Source organism: Epinephelus lanceolatus, chromosome 1 (assembly GCF_041903045.1).
Source record: "Epinephelus lanceolatus isolate andai-2023 chromosome 1, ASM4190304v1, whole genome shotgun sequence".
Classification (NCBI taxonomy): Eukaryota; Metazoa; Chordata; class Actinopteri; order Perciformes; family Serranidae; genus Epinephelus; species Epinephelus lanceolatus.
The window spans coordinates 27,799,869-27,822,318 of NC_135734.1; the positions used below are offsets into that span (position 1 = coordinate 27,799,869).

Sequence of the window (22,450 nt, forward strand, 5' to 3'; positions counted from 1 at the left end):
GGGTTCAAAGGTTTAAAGACTTGTGAAAGTGATGTCGCTCCAGGTTTCAAAGCTGACCACTAGTGAATTTTAAAGAAAAAAATAAATAAAAAACTCTTCAGCATCCTAAATATTTTAATCTTGGCTGATGTAACAGTGGGATGCAAATTATGGCAGGTAAAATCTCAGCATTGCCAAATAATGGTGTGAATCCCATATGTAACATTATTTAACAATTGTAACAAGTATTTTGTCAAGAGGTGGACATCACAGGAACTCACTTGACCAGTTTAACTTAAGCTGAAGGTGACACTTCATGGTTCATTAGCTTTACTTTTGCTAGTGAATGGAAAAAAATGGAAGGATCGGAAAACACCTGTCAAACATCCATTGAAATTCCACCTAGCTAACCTTTCCTCTTTAACCATAATTACATGATTTGTGTCTCGGGTCAGCCGTCGTTGTCATGAAGAGGCTCTGCCCATGACATCCTGAATAGAGTTAACCATTAGCTGATGTGATGTACATATGCAGATAAAGCTGCTCTTGAGACAGTTTTCAGCGAACAATAGTCTCTGGATCAAATCAACTGCATTGCATATTAAAAGAGTAAAATAAATAAGTTGCACAGATTTGGACAGACTCAGCTCCATGGACTCTACACATAGATTTGGGAAGTACAGAGTGGAGCGGGAAGTGCTGGATGAGCAGAGACTGGAAGAGGTTACACAGAGAAAAACATACTCTGACACTCACCCTCCTCCAACTGAACGGCTTAAAGCCTCCTTAAGGTAAGTCACATTCTGTGGTTTTATAACAGTGATGCTCACTGTGCTGTAAATGTAGACAAGTGCTCTGTTCCTTTTGTCAAAGATAAAATAAAGACCCATCTCCAGTAAATTTATGCTTTAAAATATCAGCCAATAAACAGACTTTCACTTCACTCTTTGTGTATCATTCAAATCTCCTCCAGATGTACAGTACCAAAACTGAAGCGCAGCGTGGTGAGCAGCTTGCCTGTGTTGTACTGGCTGCCCAAGTACTCAGTCTGGGACTATGGCATGCCAGACCTCGTCTCTGGCATCAGTGTGGGCATAATGCACCTGCCTCAAGGTACATCAACAATCCATCATGGTTGAATAAATCTCACCAGTATTGCAGAAGAAGTCAGATTTTTACTCCATAGCCATTGTATGTTGAGTGAATTTCTTGAGGGTATAAACATAATGTAGAATTTTAATTTTATTCCATACTCTCTTTGTAATGCACAAACAATATTTTGTACAAATACTTTACCTCTGGAAATATTTTTATTCATTGTTCACTGTATTTAATATTTTATTTGCCAGTAATACCGCAGTACAAGTACAGTTGCAAACTGAGATAGGTGTGACAGAACTTTTCAGGGTTTCCAAGGGCCCTTAAAATCCTGGGAAGTTTATGAATTTGAGGGAAGAAAGGCCTTGCAAGTATAGGGTAATAGACATTGAAATAGAAAGTGTGTGAATTTCTGTATTTTGTGCCAAAATAGATATTGACGTTCTTTCAATATTGTCTGCTGTCACTGTTTGTCAGTTGTTGCCTGTGAGTTATAAAAGTTCTGTGTTGTAACGGTGATAAACTTTGATCTGGGTCTCAAACTATGTCATGTTGGGTCCTTGAATTTGAAGGCATTGGGTCTGAAAAGTCATTGAAAACTCTTTGAATTTGATGTTTAAGAAGGTGTTGGAACCCTGGCTTCTGTTTTTGACAGGTTTGGCATATGCATTATTGGCTTCGGTACCTGCTGTGTTTGGACTCTACTCATCCCTCTATCCAGCATTGATCTACTTCTTTTTTGGAACATCACGTCATATATCCATCGGTGAGTAGAGAGAGATAGAGTTGTTGTACCTTGGCCATTATAACCCCTGTATTAACATGTGTTGCTATCTTTAATTGCACTCAGGTACATTTACTGTGCTCAGCATCATGGTGGGTAGTGTGACAGAGAGACTTGCTCCAGACACAGATTTCCTCATTACAAATGGGACCAACATCACTGCAGAAGTTGACATAACTGCTCGGGACTCGTACAGGGTGCAGGTGGCAGCTGCTACTACTGTCCTAGGAGGACTTATTCAGGTCTGAACACAGCTTCCCACAGATATTACAGTGTCTTATATTGCTGTCACAGCTAATATATGAATACATGATTGTTTCTATAGGTGGCACTGGGTTCGGTAAAGTTTGGATTTGTAGGAACGTACTTGTCTGAACCTCTGGTGCGGGCTTACACAACAGCAGCTGCAGCCCATGCTGTGGTGGCACAGCTGAAGTACGTCTTTGGAGTTTCACCAACACGGTTTAGTGGTCCCTTGTCAATGGTGTATGTGAGTACTGTCAAGTGTTTGGTTCTGATTTTGGTCAATACAGCAGCACTGATCCAATTGCATCTGTTACAGCACAGTGTGGCACTGATAACAAAGAGATAAATGTGTTCTTCACAAATTCAGTTCAAACAGGAAGTGTCTTGAGATACACTGCTGTTCAAAAGTTTGGAGTCCCCTGCCACAAAAGCTTGATTGCGTTCAGACAGTTGACTGAGAGGACTTCTCTGTATATTTGAAAGGTCATTCGTCCTTTCAGGTTGAAGAAAGTCCCCTTTCCAAATAGATTTTCTTTTGTATGAAGGGCTTGTTTTGCACACGGAGAACAAAATGCTCTACAATGGTTCAATCAAACTGAAAGGGCAGAAACAGACAAAGATCCCTCTGAGTAACAGTTCAATAAGAATAAACATCATCAGTCATTGGTTAGACACTGAAAGATCAGCATCGAAATGTGTGCAGATTTTAATAGGAACATGTTCCTGTTTTAGTGTCAAGTGCACAACGATGCCTCTAACAAGCTGTGTGTTGCTTTAGCAAAGCTATTTGTCAGCCTTCAAAATAGAAGGTTAGTCAAGGGTTAGCGCTTTTGGAACTGGATCAGGGAATATCAGTTTAACATACTGTGGACTGACAAATCACAGTTTAAACCTATTATATCTAACCACTGAGGACACTGCAGCGGGTCAGAAGAGAAACTATTTAGATATAATGTGAAATATTAAAGAGTGCAGTGTTGTGTTTCAGTAATGATCGAGAGTCACTAACACTTTTCTAGACTGGAAAACAAATTCACAATCAGTAGGAATTTTGGGGGGAGGAACGGATACAATGGTCTTATTCCCTGTCACACAACACTATGGCAACATTGAATAAATGGAAGTTTTAATTATTTAATTATTCTTCTTTTGGCACCATACATACATAGTGATTTTATTTCTGTTAATATAGTTACCAGTGAAGGAAATAATAATATATATTATATATTATAATTATTATTTCTAATAATTATTTCTGTTACAAGAGAATAAAGATATATATTACACAGTTATAAGGGATGGGAGAAAAAAACAATACAGCATAGTATCGCCATAATTTTGTGTGGCAATATTGTATCGTCACACAGTGCCAAGTATCGATTTTTCTTTGTCATATAAATTAGTAATATTACAACTACAAGTTAAACTTTAGGTAACCTACCAGAATAATATAATAAATTGTTGTTTTTTTTTTCAGTGCATTAGATGCATTTTGCTGCTGCAAAAAAATGGCTTAAGTGAGATGAACAGACTGAAAACTTTATCATTTTAGATAAAACAAATGTTGACATAGTTTTCCTCTGGTGACAATTTGAAAAAAGGTAATAAATCAATTTGCAATATATCGCAATGTATTTTATCACAATTCTTAGCATATTGCAACATATTTAAAATCACAATAATTTATCGTGACTTAAGTATCGTGATAACAACGTAACGTGGATCCTCTGGTGATTCCCACTCCTGATATTTACATATGAACACAAATAATTGCTTTGCAGCTAGTGTTGTCAAAAATATAAATTTATTGATACATATTGATTCTGAATATTTGAAACTATTTCAGTGCTCTTTTCCCACAGTATCAATACACTGGTATCAGCTGCACTTTCTCGCTTTCTCTAATTTTTACTGCAGTCACTCAGCTGTTTTCTGCTACTAACCAAGACAAGACAACCCATTGCTGTCATGTTATAGCCATGTTATATTTATCTTTTAATAAAGATTTTAACTTGTATGCCCTCAGTTTGTCCCTGTCATGTCCAAAATGGTGTCTAATACTGATATTTTTCAAGGTATGGTATCAAAGTTAGAAACTCCAACATTGTGACAACACTATTTGAAACTATACAGAACCTGAGAGACACAAAAGCGATAAAACATAATATTTAAAACAATTACAGTATTCATGAAACTTTATTTAAATGTTAAGTTTTAATGCCTGATATGAAGGCAGCATAAAGTTAATCTAGTAAACGGCCATAATCTAGGGCCCATAGTACAATAATACACAAGTTCTGAGTAGCAAACTCGAGGGGAACTGAGGAAGACCCGTGTAAAGGATGATCTGGTATAACAGGAAAGCATGTCACAAAGGTAAACAGGAAGTTTACCAAGAATGGCTTTAAAGAAAGGCTCATATGTATTTCAAAAGGTACATATGAACCTTTCTTTGTATATTTACTGAAGTCTGTCCAGTTAACATGTATAAGTTTCTGCTAAATGTCTCAACTGCTGAATTTTTGAGCCTATTATGCACAGTTTTTTTGCATCCCCGATCCTAAGTGCAGCTCATCATGTGTGTTTTAATGTGTACAGCAGTAAGCCATAACCACTTTTTGTTTTTCCTTTTTCCATTCTCAGACTCTGAAGGATGTTTGCTCCTTGCTGCCACACACTCATCTCCCCACACTGGTGGTCAGCGCTGTGTCCACAGTGTTTCTAATTGCGGCCAAGGAGCTCAATGCTTTCCTCAGTCCAAAGCTGCCAGTGCCCATCCCAGTGGAGCTCATCACAGTCAGTTGATAAGAGGACACACTCTCTGGCCTCACTTTGTGTTATCACCCATGCGCTCTGGGCTGCTGCTGATGTTGCAGCACTGGGAAAAGCACAGACACAGTGGAGCCAAGCAGCTGAATCAGCAGCAGCAGCAGTGCTCGGGCCTCTGCGTTTGTGCAGTTCACAGCAAAAAAGAGATGTTTATGGCTAATTATTAGGTTCACATCTAGTGTATGATTCACCAGGTTTTTAATAATTGAAGGTTTGAAATGTGTTGTGAAATTTGGCTTCTTTGTGTGTGTTTGTTTGTGACCTGTATGCTCGATGTGATGGCTTCAGATTGTGGCAGGAACATTGATATCAACGTACACCCATTTGAACAGCAACTACACTATTTCTGTTGTTGGAGAAATTCCTAGTGGGTACGCATTTAACTAATACTGCTGTAATTATTTGTTGAGTCATTCTCACAGCTTGTTTAGTACCAACTCATTTCCTTGTCCTCTGCGTGTGCACCAGTCTGAGTTCTCCCAGTGTACCAGATGTGAGTCTTTTTGGAGAAGTTATTGGTGATGCTTTTGCATTGGCCATGGTTGGATATGCCATATCTGTTTCGCTTGGCAAAACATTCGCACTTAAACATGGATACAAGGTGGACAGTAACCAGGTAAATCACAGCTCTCATCACATACCTGTTTACGTCTGATTCTAATTTAATTTCCCTGCTCATTGGTGTGTCTCTCTGTCTTCACTCTGCTGCAGGAGCTGGTGGCGCTGGGTCTCAGTAATGCAGTGGGAGGCTTCTTCCAGTGCTTCTCTGTCTGTGCCTCCATGTCTCGTAGTCTCATTCAAGAGACCACCGGAGGGAAAACACAAGTGAGTGAGCAGCAGAAGTAACAGCATTACATCAGCATGACCTCACAAGCACTGTGAGCATGCAACATGCAATAGGGGTACTATAAATATCCAATGCATATGACCTACTTAAGGATGATTGAGGTGGGCTGAAAAGGGAATGATGTTGAATAATATATAACCACATTATGTATATAAGAACTATGTGGAAATTTAAAACCTGGTGGCACTAGAACATGTACTCTAGTTTTTACATCCAGCAATTATTGCAGATGTTGCGTCAAACCGCCGATCCATCTCACGCTCCATTCTACCCTCACTCATGAACAAGACCCTGAGATAGTTGAACTCCCTCGCTTTGGGCACTAACTTTCTCCCAATCCAGAGGGGGCAATCCACCATTTTCCAGCAGAGAGCCATGGCCTAAGACTTGGAGGTGCTGACTCTCATCCCGACTGCTTTACACTCTGCTGCAAACCGCGCCAGTGCATGCTGGAGGTCACGGTGTGATGAAGCCAACAGAACAACATCACCTGCAAAAAGCAGGGATGCAATTCTGAGGTCACCAAACCGGGCCCCTTCCTCCCCCTGGCTGTGCCAGCTACACAAAATTGTTCCTTTCTAAAACACAGCACAGGTTTTAAATAATCATTCATCTAGAAGAACTCACCAGAACTTAAAGGTATTTTTCTGCAAAGAGTCACTCTTAAATCATCATCATATAATAAGCAATAAAACATTAAAAAAGGACTAAATCACATAAAGTACTTTCTCTTCAGGGAGACCAGTAAACACGCCTGTTTCTGTAGTGAATTGCAATATAACTGTGCACACAGAGACGTGTTTATTATTTATTTAAACAAAATCAACTTATTATTGGGAACAACACTAAATAGTTAATAAAGTACCATTAAATGTTGGAAGCACTGTATGTGCTCACATATACATGATCAGGTGACCACTTTGTATGTTCTGCATTCTTGTGGTGCCGCCATCAAAGTAGTTGTATGTCACAGTGTCTGCTGCTGCCTGCTTACTGTGACTGCAGCAAACGTTATTGATTTTATAATTAATCACAGCTAAATGATGACAAACTTTGGCATAAAGTGGAGACATTAATGTTGTATGCCAAATAACAATTATGTTTTCCATGGTTAAAAAAAAAAATCACTATTTCTAAACACAGGGCTGCCAGTGTTTCAGTTTGATGACAAGTGTTAACTGGTGAGTTTAAGCCCATGAACCCCAGAAACTTATATAAATAGTTGGCATAGATAATAAACAGATGAGTATGTGTTTAAAATTCATTACAGTTAAATTGAAGGCTTTTACAATGACACCTACATGTTCTGTTTGGGTTTTCAATAGCTGCCGTCACTACGAGCAACCGCGATGTATGTATTCAGCAGAGTCACCAGTTGGTTAACACTTGTTAAACTGAAACACTGGACAATATTATATTTGTTTTATTTGTGATGCTGACCGAATGATGTTTACATTGTGGTCATTGCCCATTAGTTAGAGCAACAAACGTTATATTTCACAATAAAGCCACTGTTAGTTGAGTTAATTTATTCTGTGGGACTACTGCAGGACCTAGACAGTAACGTTAGCACACTAAGGTTAGCAATGTGAGCTAAGCTGACAAAGTTGAAGTTTGCCACTACTGTTGGAGCAGCTGAGAACTGCACAGGTACTTCTTGATGTTGTCAAAAGCAAAATTACATAGAAATTAATAAAAAAAAGTGGTAAATTATACAGCATCATACAGCTTGCTTTCAAACATGCACGTATTGTAGTGAGAAGCCACCACAGTAATGGCAGCTTGTTTTTCTTCCAGTCCTTTCCCAGATTCATCTATAGTGAAGCTATTCTCCAACAGTGACCATAATCCGTCTCTGCTAAACAAACATGTGCTTGTAAATGAACACAAGTATCTAATTAAAAAAATAAGCAACCTCTGTGTTGTTGTTGCAGATGGCTGGAGTGACTTCAGCTCTGATTGTGTTGGTGACCATACTGAAACTTGGACCTCTGTTCCAGGAGCTGCCAAAGGTTCTGTTGCTCTACCGCTTGAATCTCTGTACAGTGGATTTGCAGTAAATATTTATGATGCATGACTTTCTTTGTGTAAATATAATGAATTTGTTGATTTGCCTCAGTCACACTTCTGGGTACACATGTGGTTAATCATGTTGTGCTTGTTTCAGGCTGTCCTGGCAGTGATCGTCTTGGTGAATCTGAAGGGCATGTTCAAGCAGCACTCTGACATTGTTACACTGTGGAGACATAGCAAGATTGATCTGGTGAGATGATACATTATTACTTACTTTAAAAAAATATCCTGCAAAGTAACAACTGTGACACAATGAGCTGTCGTGTTGAATCTGGTATCGTGTCATTGTTCTTGTTTCCTCTTTGTCACACTAAAAAATGACTAACGTAATGCTGTATCCCCCAGGTGGTGTGGTTGGTCACTTGGGTGTCAACCCTGCTGCTTAATCTGGATCTGGGTCTCGCAGCATCGATCATCTTTGCTCTGCTTACTGTGATCTTCAGGACTCAGCTGTAAGACTCCACCGCACCTCATTGTGTGTGTGTGTGTGTGTGTGTATGTGTGTGTGTGTGTGTGTGTGTGTGAGGCAATATTAGTAAGTGCATGCACAATAATTTTGTGTTTTTTATTCCATTCAGACCAACATACTCTGTTCTGGGAAATGTTCCAGGTACAGAACTGTACGTGGATATTGAGACTCACAAAGAGGTGAAACAAAAAGATAATATATCATACATAAAAAGTTTTACGACCCTCACTGCAAAAAAAAAACTACTCATTTTTTTGCTATTTGGCAGGCGAGAGAGATTCCAGGAGTTACTATATTTCGCTCCTCTGCTACTGTGTATTTCGCCAATGCTGATCTCTACCTCGAGGCCCTGAAAGAAAAGGTTTATACCATTTACTCTACTAATGACATTGTCTATTGTAGGGCTGCGTCTAATGATTATTTTCAATAATGAGTAATCCGATGATTGTTTTTCCAGAAAAAAAACAAACAGAATATAGTAAAAACAACCCAATCGGTGGAGAAAATGTTCATATTGTACATTTCTGCAAACCAAGGATGCGTTACATTTGTATATTATGTTGTAGCGGATATGGTGAAACTTTGCGTTGTTATACAGCGCTGTGGTGAGGGTGTGATAAGGTTTAGGCACATAAATCACTTGATTATGATTAGGAAATGATCATGTTTTGGTTTAGTGTGCCACTAAAAAGACCCAGGCTCAGTCAGCTTATCTATTACGTCACTTTAGATACGTTGATATGATATGTATGAAACATGGAATGTATTTTCATAAAGTATAATGTGAACATTTTCTTCTGGCAACTGGACTGTAAAAAATTGCCATTGTAATTTCCCAGAGTGTGAGGTGGCACCTTCACATTGCTTGTTTTATCCGGTCATCGCACCAAACCCCAAAGACATTCTGTTTATAATCATATGTGTCAAAGAAAGTCAGGAATTCTTCACATTTGAGAGGCTGTAGCCAGAGAAATGTTTAGTGTTTTTCCATGAAAACTGACTGAAACAGTGAACTGATTATCAAAATACAATCGATTTATCAGTTGACTGGTTGTTTCAGTTTTAATCTCCTCTCAGTTTAATGTCTTAGAACTTACTGCTCTCTTCTTTGTCTGTTTACAGAGTGGGCTTGACATCAGTAAAATGATTATCTATAAGAGGAGGCAGGAGGCCAAACAGAGACGTAGAGAGAGGAGAGCAGAGAGACGGGCAAAGCGGCAGGCCAAGAGAGAGGTAACATAACTGCAGAAACATGGTATCTTTACAAAACATTTTAAGGACTGCAATTATTTTTTTCTTGGTGTTTTACTTATTGGTCACCTTAAAGGGAAGCTTAAGTATTTTTCAACATGGACCCTACTTACCATGTTTTGAGAAACAACCATTTCTTAAATAGGACCAGTATTGAGAGAGAGCGCTGCAGCCAGCAGCAGCAGAACAGGCTGCAGTGTAGCCACTGGGGGCAGGTGTGCACCGTCAGTTTACAATCATTAAAAGCACTTGTTTTTGCCACTGACAGGCTCAGATTGTTTTGTGTGTTTTCTGACAACATTACGGAAAAGACCCTACAGAGATATGAAACATTGTTCTGTACCTTATTCTTGTTTCAGTCTGTTTTGTGTCAAAGTCTCACTAAAGGAGAAGTCCTGCTGTTAAATGTTGCAGACTTTTTCACATTGTTTAACTCAGCTTAATATCCAGCCATGACACTGAAAAATCTGTTAGATAACACAAATTGGCACCAAGATCCTGTGACTGGTTTACATGGCTGCAGAGTGCCAGCTGTAACACTGCACAGAGCTACAGCAGGAGTAAACAGACGTTTGAATAATGTCTTTGACTCACCACTCTGCAGAGGCGGGCACAGAGGGCAGCTCAACAGCTGTCTGGAGCACCGGTGTTCTCTGTAGAGGAAGAGGCTGGCTGCTGGAGGGACACATGCGTGGACGGGGATGTTACAGACACAGAAGAGCAGGGCTGGGCCGAGAGGGAGAACGGGACAGTGTTTGTCATCCCAACCACTCCTCGAACACCAGACGGCCAGTCCAGATGGGAGTACCTGAAAGGAGGAGAGCCAGACTCCACCAGCTTAGGGTGGATGTCTGAGCTGCAGGACGGGGACACCACCACTCTGGGCTCCAGCAGTGAGGACACACTGAGTCGCGACCTGGAGCGGGTCTCCCTTGGGTCACTTGGCAAGTGGACATGGGACATTCACTCCATCATTATTGATCTCTCCACAGCTAACTTCATTGACACAGTGGCGATCAAGACATTGAAAAATGTAAGTACAAAAGAGGAAAATATGCTTTAAACGAAGGGTAAGACATGACATTTTCCCTCATGTTGAAGGATCAGAGGAGCACCCTTTTACTTGTGGGCGTTACATCCCTTTAATAAATAGTGAAATTGTGATTTGAGGAGCATGAGCAACATGTACAGATGGCTTTGGGAATTTTACAAGGAGAGCTTAGGTGTTGTGTTTTCATAAACAGTAAATTTTACAATGTTAATATATTGATTTATAGAATAATCTTAAGACAGTAATAAAGTTAAAAGCGGGTCTGCAATCTGCCAGCCCTGACATATAATTAAACTGTATAGGAAAATACACAATGAAGGAAAAAGCTCTGTCTTGTGGTCCTTGTTAGAAAAAGGAAAGGGTAAGATGACACATCTTCAATACAAAATGTATTGGTGTAATTTAGTCAAGGCACATGTTGTTGTCACTAAAATGGGAGTTAATTAGCTTTATGTTATAATGGATAGTTTTACTCTCTTGCAGTTAAAGGTCCAGTGTATAGGATTCAGGGGTTTACACACTGGCAGAAACAGAATATAATATTCCTTACTATGTTTTCATTAGTGTTTAATCACCTGAAGCACCTGAAGAGTTGTTGTGTTCTCGTTACCTCAGAATGAGCCATTTATAGCTACATAGGGTGGGTCCTCCTCGGGCCCCCAGGAACACTGTTCAGCCTTGCTTTTTTGATCCATAATAGTTTTATGCTTGTTAAACTTTCCCCAAGCCAGGAAAAGTGATGTAAAAATCTGTGACATCATCACAGTGTAAAGTCTAAAAGCCAAGCAGGAACTCTTGGGTGAGGTTAGCAGGAGTAGCATCTCATTATCATACATCTAAGGTCCTCTTTCATGGAGTCCGCCATGTTGTTTCTACAGAAGCCCAAAATGGACAAACCAAACACTGGCTTTAGCTAGGGCTATTCGTGTTTTCATGTCAGCCACTGTAGTTGCTCTACACACTCAGTTGGATGCACTGCTAGATGCTGCTAAATCCTACACACTTGAAGTTTAAATTAACCATGACGACTGACTGAGAGATTGACTGTAGGGCTGATTAGCGTTAGTAGCACCTGATGAGGAAGAGATGTGATTTTGTTTAAGGTTGGTGCAGTGTAACTTTTGATGAGGATAGATATTCTGTACTTACATTTTTGACAGATTTTCCAGGACTTCAGTGAGATTGATGTGGACATCTACATGGCAGGTTGTCAACGTAAGTGAACTCCTTCTCACCTCTTTTAGGCTGCACTGCGTGAAAAGGCTTCATCGTGGTAGTAATTTGCCTGTAAACTGTTCTTTCTTCAGCCTGTGTGGTGGAACAGTTAGAGCGTGGCGACTTCTTCTCTGAAAAGATCACAAAGAGACGTCTCTTTGCCTCCGTCCATGATGCTGTGCTTTACTGTCTGGACCACCGTGGAGCGTCATCGCTCCCCAGATACGAGCCATCAGCGGTGAGTGTGTGCAGCTGATGTTCAAGTGACACATCGGTTGCTTGGTTTAAACATCTCCAGCATTTGGATTAAACTGAAAACATTTAATCACGTCATTTTAACTAAATTACTCTCTAAAAACGGTTTGATTTCAGGACACATACATCTGCACAAAACTTTAAGAACTTCAACATAACTGGACATCCAACACTGAAGATTGAATAACTGTCTCAGCATCTACTGGGAGGAATATCAGAAGCTTTTATGAAACTGAATTTATAAATGAACAGATGCTAGATAATTGTTGAGTTCCATTTATATTTATACATCTTAATTTTAAAGTAAAAAGACTGAAGACACATGAGTTTAATTTAACTTTATTCAATGTGGGAGAATGATAGAGTGCATTTTGTAAAGAAAAAATAAATTAATTAATAAAATGAAACACCTTTTAAGAGGAGTCTGGTAGAAAATAATTAATTCAAGGAACATATACAAGACAACATGCATCACACTGACAGTGTGTGAGCCTTTTTGGTAATGGCAGCAATAACAAGGTAGGACATTGAAATGTTTACAGCAGCCATTTCAATTTTCAAGTGCAATTTCTGCTCATAGCAACAGCAAAACCTGTGAAGCTAATGCATGCAAAGGGTTTTTTAATTTGTCTCAACTCGACTTTATGGAGTTTCTAGTGCAACATTCCTAAAATGGGGAATTCTATGAGATTAAAAAATAACAGGATAACAAAATCCAAGCAATAATAAACAAAAGCATCTCTTTACAGTTGCATAAACCCACTGTGACCTCTTTCCCTGAATAAGTCTTGTCTCTACATACCGGCCACAGAGAACGTTGCCAAAGAAGTTGTGCACAGGACTGAGGAAGGCTAGGTAGATTTTTTTTTTACATATATAAATTTGGTTTATGAGCTACAAGTCTTGATGGATATCAGAAGTGTGTGTGTCTGGGTCCAGAGTCAGATCATCGTCATCATCATCCTCATCCTCCAGCTGCTGTGAAACCAGCTGCTGATAGCGAGCCTGCCGCTGGTAATCCGGATCAATGTTGATCCATTTATTTGCGACCCACTTAGTGCCGTGGGTGACCATACAGCCACCATGGAGAGCGTATTCATCCTGCTCGCCCACCCACCCTATTGAGAGAAAAAAATCATTTAATGTTAGTTAGCAGCATCCCTCATATCCTGTCTGTTTCACACTGATGTCAGGGGCCCCACTGTTGAAAAAATTTAAACCAGATCAGAATGATCCAGATTTAGAAATCCCATGTTTTGCTGTCCAGGATCAGCTAATCCATAATACTTTTGTGCCAGTTTTGAATCACCCTGATTCAGATACAGACTTTCCAAGATTACCAAATCCAGATAACTACTGCTCTAAATGGTAATACATATCACAATGTGGACTACAGCTATGTAAAGAACAACAGGTAGAACAGCGAGCATGGGATCACTTTAAAGGTCCTGTGTCTAGGATTTATTTGCATCAGGTAGCGAGGTTGCAGAACTGAAACTTCTCCTGTGTGCCAAGTGTGTAGGAGAGCCGATGCAATAACATGAATGGCCCAATCTGAGGCAGTGTTTGGTTTGTCCATTCTGGGCTACTGTAGAAACAACATGGCAGACACCTTGGAGGAGGACCCGCTCCACATGTAGATATAGACGGCTCATTCTAAGGTAATGAAATGCAACAATTCTTATTTTCAGTGATTATAAATGAATAAAAACATATAGTTTTGAGTATTATAAACCAGTTCTGCCAGTATGTCCCTAAAAATCCGTCACACTGGACCTTTAAGTGTTTTTATTCAACCACTTTTGGCTTGACTCTTGTCATTGTATCTAATATAAAGTGATAAATGAAGTTAAAATTGAATAATTAATAATAATTAATTTTACTTCATTGAAAGGCTTAATAGGTTGCCTAATGTCTACTTTATTTACTTTATCATTGCAACAGTTAAACATATCAAGTGCAAAATATAAATAAATGTATATATTTGACAAATTTCAAAGTTTTTGTATCATTTTGTTCCTGAAATTCACTTTGAATCCGGCCTTCTGCTGCCTTATTTATTTATTTATTTTTAAATCAAAGGTATCCCTATATTACTAAAAAGTTTTGACCAACACATACTGAAGGTTTGATGCAGATTAAAACCAAAACTGGATTATGTGATGTAATCTAATTTCAGAATCTTTTTATTCTTTTGAACAACCCGTTTTCAAGATTTGATCCAATCTGATCAGATTACTTTTGAACAAATGGGCTCAAACAACTTTGTTGATCCTTTGACTTTTAATCAAGCGCCTACATGAGGTTAATTTGTCCACTTCATTGGTTCATGGCCAAGGAACTGAAAAACGGATATTCACATCAACTGTACTTTGTGTTTAGTGCTAAATAGCAAATGTTAACATACTAAGATGCCAGCCTAAGCCATTTTAGCATCATCTTTAAACCCATATTGGTATGGTGACATTTAGCTCAAAGCATCACTGCGCCTAAGTAAAGCTTCACAAAGGTGCTAGCATGGATGTAGTCTTTAAGTCTTGTTTAGTTTTCATTGAAGGTTCTGTATTCAACATTCAGTGCCATTATATAGCAACAAACCACTATTTGCTATGTAAAGTTACAGTGGGGTAATGGCGTCCTGAGCAGAGAATGATGTCACGCCACCTCTGCGTGTTGTAATCAGAGCTTCTCTGTGATTTGTTGTGGTAAGCCGGTCCGGCCACACTTGCATGTTAGTGCCTGTGTATATCCCACTAGCTAGCTCCTTGCCATTCCAATATTATGATTTTGGGTTTTTTTTATATTTTGGGGGGCCTTTCAGCCTTTAATGTATAGGACAGACAAGCGTGAAGGGGGGAGAGAGAGGGAGTGACATGCAGCAAAGGGCCACAGGCTGGAGTCAAACCCGGGCCACCGCGGCAACAGCCTTGTACATGGGGCGCCTGCTCTACCACTAAGCCATCGGCGCCCCACATTCCAACATTATGTTAACAAAGTGTGTTTTGATGTTTTTAATTGGTCTCCTACCTCTACCGTCAGAAAGGTAGTTGTACCAGAAAACAGCTGTCCCTTTGGTAGGCTTCACCCTCAGATTACTCTTGTCACAGTGCCTTCTTGTGTCCAAAAGATCGACATCATTCTGTATGAGAGACTAAAACACACACTCAGACTCAGTTTCGCAGTTTGCTCAACATCAGGGCCATGCACTCACTGACAAACATGTGAGTTAACACAGACATGAAAGACATGCACAGTATGTACACAATACTATTACAGGGCTCTCCCTACACATCTCCAGACCCACACACAATTACGCACCACTTCATCATAGGTCCTGTTGTCTGCCACAGGGAATGCGGTCTCCCCGCCCCCCTCAACAGAGTTCAGGTAGAAGAGAACTGTGATGTACCTAGGTGTGCAACACAAATTTAAATTGACACACACATGTATGGTGCAAACACACACACACACATACAAACACTTTGCAAACTTACAGAAACGTAATGCATTCATTTCAGGAAAAAAAAGGATTTGCCTTGTTTTTCCTGAATTAACAAGATTTTTATCATTAATCTGGAAAAACGGAGCAGATTTATTTCTCTCAAGTGAATGCATTACGCTTCCATAGAAACGAAGCGGGCACACACATTTTTCCAAGTTAACAATGACTAACATGCCAGCTGTCACAATGGAGTTTAGTAATCACACCACACAGATGAATTCAGGTCTGAACATTCAAAGATATTATTGTTGAGAAATGCTGCTTCGGTCAACACTGTGCACCTCGGCAATCTCACCTGCAAGACGTCTCAAAAGGAGTGGAGGTGTTGGCCGCGAGGCGCGTGTGTGTGCAGGCTGTTTCAGGATACACGGGGCCGCTGTCGTGGTGGGCGTGGTAGTGTCCTCCCTCCTCATAGCGAACCACCTGGAGCGGCTCACTCAGGTCCACTAATGAGGGCGGGAGCCGAGTAAGACGAATCACTCTTTGTTAGAGAAAGGTAAAGAAAAAGTTGGAAAGTCTGGTAAAAATATGTAAAAAATATATATATTACAGTTATTATACAGCAATCAGAGAGCATGCTTTGACTTCCTTACCTTGCCTTGATGTCTTGGAGGACCTGGTGTGCTCCTTTGCCCTGATACAGCCAGGTGTGTCTGCTGTTCCTCACAAGCTGACTCCTCTTCACCCCTCGCTGCAGCAGGAAGCGCTGGAAGGCATCACTGCTCAGGAGCCTGAACTCCTCTAGACTCAGTAAACCTGCCCCCAAATACAAGAATGCACATCTTATTCTGATGCCTAGTGTATGTCTTCATTTCTTGCATTACTGGCACTTTCCCTCATTATAGTAACCATAGAGACTGAACATAGAGCCCAGTTTTCACCACAGTGTAGGAAAATATAAATTCTATTACTCTTTGATATAATGTGTAGATATACTTTAGGTTTCTGCCACCCATTCACCCTCTCCACCCACTGATAAGTTGCTACCAAAGTGTCAACGTTGCTTCGGTAATGTAACCATGGCATAGCCCTTGATTCACAGAGAATAGGCGTAGCTGTACCTGCTGCTATTTCTGATCATTTTAAGGTTTGGTTGCCTAAAAAAGTTGTTCAGCGTTTGTTTGCAGTTAAAGAAACTCTAAGGAGTTGTGTATTCCATTTTTCCAGTAAGTTACATTTTGCTTGAATGGATTTAAGCCTTTCACTTGCAGTAGCAAATTAGCATTAGCATTAGTATTATCACAGTGAATCATAGCTGTAAATGCACCGTGCTAACCAAGCTAGCAGCTAGCGTTACGGTTATCTCCACCCTGTTGTCCAAATATGGTCATTTCTGGCTCCATAAAACCAAGATGAAATGGCCTAAAATGCCAAACTCGACGAGCAGGTATAGCTTTGGCTGGAGCAGCTACGTGACCTGCCCACCAGCTACATGACTCGTCGGCCATACCTACATGATCACATGCTCATTTGTGAACTGTGTCCATATGCTGTATATCATTTATGCCTTTAAAAATTACTCTCATGTCCATACTAGACCTCTTAAGAATGGCCACAAGCCAAAAAGAATGGGAACCACATTATGTATGCTTTGAACAATCTTTTTGTTACACTAAAAAGTATATTACCATTCTGAACCAAATTAGATTCATTGTTCCCACCGAAAATTGATGCTAAAACCCGCCCTCCTCCTGCCGTTGTAAAACTAGCTCAAAGGTAGTGTTCAAGATTATCTCACAAAATAGATATATAGTTTTAGAAATACAAATTTACAGACAAATATGTATTTCTGTAAAAAGTGCAAAGGTGATTTCTTACCATTACCATCCTTATCAGCTTTGAGCCCGGCATAGATTTCTCTCAGATTCTCCGGTGTGAGCCAGATGCCGTCCCTTACTCGAGAATGAGTCAGTATCTGTTGGAGGCACGATGGTTAAAGACAGGCTGAGTTAACTAACTCTGAACCACAACACTACTGCATGTCATATGCTACAGTTCAAGCTCACAATCCACAAACTGACATACACCTCATGGAGCTGCAACTGTCCATCCTGGTTGATATCAAGAAGGTTGAAGATCTCCTCTGGGCTGAGGTTGAGCTCCTTGGCCAGTTCTTCCTGGCCGTCTTGCACCATTAGCTGGCTCTCCATTAGACCCTTCAGCTGTGCAAGCTGCATCACAATACGACACTCATCCTCTGACAAAAACCCGGGGATCTCTGCAGGAAAAAAACAGAGCAAGACAGAAAACAATTTCTTGGGTCAACAGGATTGTTGCATTTTCTCTGCTGCATGCTTCACATTTTCACATCGGTTGCCAGTTTTGCAAACTAATGCATAGCTGAACCATAAATCACAACATTCAACATATGTACATACATTTATACTTTGAACAGAGATCTGACTGTAACTACAGTCTGAGATCTTGTCTGCTCCTTGTGCACAGACTGAGCTGGGAAAGAAAGCTTTTACGTGCTCTGCTCCTCTCACTTGGAATAACCTTCAAAAAAGATTTGAAACTATGTGAATTGGTCTCTGCCTGACTTTAAAGCTCTCATAAGTACAAGGATGAATGACTCGGTTGGGTCTGGTCATTGTGCGTAGGTGATCTAATATCTCTACATATAGTATAATATCTATAGCCTACTGTGTGTCTTTTATGATTTTATTGTAGTTGTTATTTGGCTGTAACTTTTTCTTATGCTGCTGTCTTGGCCAGGTCTCACTTATAAAAGATATCGTTGACCTCAGCGGGACTTACCTGGTCAAAAATGGGTTGAATAAACTTTTCACGTTTTTACAATATAAGCTATCACGTTTTAACCTGAAAATATATTGTTACAATGTGAAAAACTTCTTGTTAGAACAATAAACTTTTCACGTTAAAACATAATACTGATCAATTCTTTTTTTTTTCCTGATGTGGCAGCAATACACTTCTGTAAAACACCAATAAAGAGAACAATGAAAAAAATATTGCATATGCCTTACATTTTTCCACATAAAAATGTTTGTACTTTGCATTTTTTTTATGAAATTGAAAATTAGGCATTAGTATTACATATTTTGTTTAGAAATGCAAACTTTTTGGGGGTAAAAAACAAAACAAAATAAAATGAAAACTCTCCCACTACTTTTAAGCTGTTTCTGGACCAATTTTTACCCCTAGAGACAGTAATGCCAAGCAAGTAAATAAAAAATGGATCAAACAAACAAATAAATAAACAAACAAACATAACTCTGGTAATATTTTTAAGGCCTCTGTTTGCTGTTATTTTCTTGCTTGGAACTTAAAGAGGTGATCAACAATGGTCCTGAACAATTTCTTTCCATGAGCCTTCAAGGATATAGGCACACCGTAATAATAAACATATTATGATATTACTTACAACTTTGCCACTGTTTATGTTTACTTTTTTGTTTGTTTGTCTTGTTGTGCTGTGTTTTCCCCCATTTGTTTACTCAGGAGTATGGGGGTGGAGGGAAGCGTTGGGGGATATGATGATACTCAGTGTACTGTTGTGTATGTTCATCCATTGATGATGCTGATTATTGAACACTCTTAGGTGATGAAAAAGAACATTTGTGCCATCTTCACTCTAGCACATCTAATGACTATAGATTGTGTGTTTTTGCATTATTAGTTGAGTTGGGAACAGATGTATTTGTGCTCTTTAGCCAGTCAGCTATGAGCCCTTAATTGTGAGTGGTTGCCTCAGGACTTGTTGACCTATTTCATGAAGCCTTGATCGACCTGAGCATGCACATATGTATAAACTAGTTTATGTGTTTGAGGAGGTGGTAGTGATGAAGATGAAAATAAGGAGGAGAAAGTGTGTGGTGAGTGCATGCTCTGCCTACATCAGAAGAAGAAGAAGAAGAAGCCTTTTTGGCCACTAGAGGCTCATGTGGGTGTGCTGCAAATTTGTTTTGACACATGGGTGTTTTTGGCTCTTACCAAACAGCAGAGGTTTCATACTCAGAGTCCGCATTTCATGCACTTTGTTTGGCACCAGTGACACCTTCTGGACGTGTCCCACCTGAGAGATAAATCAGACAAGTGATGTGGTGGTGCTTAATGTGTGTATGTGAGAGAAAGAGAGAGAGAGAGAAAGACGGAGGGAGTAAAAGAAAGAGTGGGAGTGAAGCATGATCACATTACTCACCCTTATCCCCTCGACTCTTGTTAAGGAAACATCACGCAGGAACTCGGGCTTTGATGGCGGACGCCGCGACTCGGGGCGCTGGTGGTCACTGCGCGGAGCATCATGACTCCGGCTGGCATCTTCCTGCCCGCTGCTGTAGTGCACGTAAAACAACAGTGCTATAACATTAATGATGTACACGTGAAAAAACACCATCACCACCACGAAGTAAGAGCGGGAGCAGACGCTGCTCTTGTGGCAGGGGAGGCGCTCGCACGGCGGCCGGAGCGGCAAGGTCGCGCTCCCGGACGGAGTCGTGTCCTCGGCAGCATCTTCGGGCTCCTTGTTGTCACTCATTTTCCTGAGATTCAAGGAGGAGTTGATACCTCCTCAGCATTAAAGTCCATCTGAATAAACAAACGATATGATCAGCGTTTGTTGGTTTCTTAGAAGTAGCAGCTGCGCTGACTGACAGATGTCTAGTTTAATTAGAAAAGAAAGCCAGTTTCTTCGCTGCAGAGATGAAGTCCTTGTGCAGGGTTCATGATGAAACTGTGCTCGCTTAAGATGAAAAGTCAACTACCAGTACCTCTGTGTGTCGTTATCTTTTCGCCCACAGACAGCAGCGCTGCAGGCTCGGACAGTCTTGTTTACACTGCAGCAGTCCCAGTCAGCAGCGGCAGCAAAGCGCACTGCGCATCCCAAAGCACGGCGGAACTCATCTCAGAAACCCGGACCATAAACAGCTCCAGCATCAGCTGAGTGCACTGATCACCATCCGAAATAAAAGAAACATCATCTGTGAACATAACAAAACACAACAGTCCTATTAACACGTCATTGCCCGTGCTCTCCCGTACACAGCAACAGTCTGCCTGCCGTACAATGCTGACCTCTGGTGACCTAAACTCATAACACACTCCTGTCTACATACCAGAGTGCAGTGTGTGTGTGTGCATCTCTATCTCCCTCTCTTAGCAGTGAGCTCTTGTATGTTGTAAAGGTCATGTTACTCACCGTCTTCTTTCAGAGTGCAAATAAAGGTTAGATAAATGAAAGAGTGGCTGTCATATAAAATAATGACTTTAATTGTACAGCTAGCTATGTGATGGTGTTCACATCCATATTTAGCAGACTCTGACTTGTAAACCTTTGAACACAAAATTCCAAACAGAAACATACAAAGCAACCAGTGAGGTTTTATGGCCTCAAAGTAAACTGTTTTATTTCACTGGCCAAGTCAGTCCTTTTGTTGGAGCCATGACATATAGGCTAGTGACAAACTGTCAAAAAGGCCTTTAGTTTTTGAGATACCCCTACCGGAGGTAGAACAAAACCTAACAATGTTTTTCCTCATCTCTGAGGTCTCCCATATATGAAATGGATTCTTAGGTTTAAATATTTTACTGCAAACATTGTTAAATTGATACATATTGTTATACACCCCAAACCTAAAAAAGAACCAAAATATAGCCTGGCTGTATAGGAGTTAAGACATATAAACTCATGTAGATTAAGAACACAAGCTCTGACAGCTTTGAAACTTCACATAATTGTGGTCAGGAAGTTGCTTCACCTACTAGAAAAACCTGGATGTGAATATCTTGATGTGTGTAACATATAGAGACCCATGAACACTTGCCTAAAATAAGCAGAAATGCAAAAAAAGAATATCTATGCAGAATGTTCTCATTTACTTTGTAGTTGCTTGGGCAGGGATTGTCATAAAAACACATATGATGGCTTGTTGGAAAGGTGGGGCTGTGCTGAATCCAGCAGTACCAAATATGTGAATATAACATGCATAGTCAGTGTGTTATATCACTAAATGTATGAAGTGTCCCAAATGAAGGAAAGTGAAACATTGACATAATCAAGTCTCCAAAGCCCATTATCAATGGTGAGAAGAATGTTGACCAATTCAGTGTTACTGCTGTAGTATCTGACGTGCCACATGTTATGTTATGTTCCGGTTGCCATCTTTGTTGGGCTCAACCATACTGTTGTCAAATATAAGGTGTTTGAATTTACCATTAAATTATTAATCTTTTAGGTGGAGATTAAAGTTACTTTTAGTAGCTAACGGCAGAACCGTTAGGGGGCCAAGTCAGTCATTAAAGCCACCATCGCTAATACACTACAGGTACAGTGCATGTACGTTACCGCTCACTGTACCTGATATTCTCGTTCACCATAAATCTAAGATGGCCTTAGCTGCCACACTGTAAAGGCTGATAGTTTTCAAAGTGGTAAGTAAAAGTACCGTGTTTTTAACGTTAACAGAAAATTGAGACAATGTGGGGCGGTGACTGGATATTAACTTACCTGTACTTAGCAGTTTGGGACACTAAACATATCCTTGTGTCAAAATCCACTGGACAATACAAGACATTTTGTTCAGTCAGCTCAAGATGTTATTTAGGTTATGTTTAAAAGAAGAGACACTTGTACATTAAATTGTTATAAAGTTCACATTTTTAATTCAGGATAAATTGATTTATAGAGTTATAATGATTTATAGGGAAGAAAAATTGAACTTGAGGACATAAATTGTAAGAACATTTTAATATTTTAAATGTTTCTTTTACTTTTTTTTTTTTGAGCGCTGTATGTTCAATATGCGTTAAATCAATTAGGGGCCATGCTGCAGCTCTGATAGGTCATGTGTTGTATATTGACTGTGTGTTCACTGTGCTGTGAATTATAT

The 22,450-nt window shown here is 39.9% G+C and overlaps 2 protein-coding genes across 2 annotated transcripts; one reads left to right on the plus strand and one right to left on the minus strand.

Moving 5' to 3' along the window:
- The first annotated feature begins 546 nt into the window (after positions 1–546).
- Positions 547–13,191, plus strand: slc26a6l1 (solute carrier family 26 member 6, like 1). The gene is made up of 19 exons (XM_033626497.2): positions 547–770; positions 953–1,092; positions 1,733–1,843; positions 1,928–2,103; positions 2,187–2,351; positions 4,751–4,903; positions 5,225–5,307; positions 5,405–5,552; positions 5,648–5,761; positions 7,718–7,795; positions 7,951–8,046; positions 8,202–8,308; positions 8,435–8,504; positions 8,594–8,686; positions 9,448–9,558; positions 10,181–10,609; positions 11,788–11,842; positions 11,935–12,080; positions 12,215–13,191. Exons 1-19 carry the CDS (start codon positions 631–633, stop codon positions 12,239–12,241), a joined length of 2,442 nt encoding a protein of 813 aa, XP_033482388.2. The 5' UTR covers positions 547–630; the 3' UTR covers positions 12,242–13,191.
- Positions 12,421–20,615, minus strand: p4htmb (prolyl 4-hydroxylase, transmembrane b). Its single transcript, XM_033626498.2, has 9 exons — positions 19,765–20,615; positions 19,557–19,638; positions 17,627–17,817; positions 17,418–17,514; positions 16,193–16,355; positions 15,895–16,080; positions 15,416–15,506; positions 15,125–15,248; positions 12,421–13,215 (listed from the first exon to the last, which is right to left on the minus strand). The coding sequence occupies exons 1-9, from the start codon at positions 20,098–20,100 to the stop codon at positions 12,992–12,994; spliced, it is 1,494 nt and encodes a 497-aa protein (XP_033482389.2). The 5' UTR covers positions 20,101–20,615; the 3' UTR covers positions 12,421–12,991.
- Between the last annotated feature and the right edge of the window lie 1,835 nt (positions 20,616–22,450).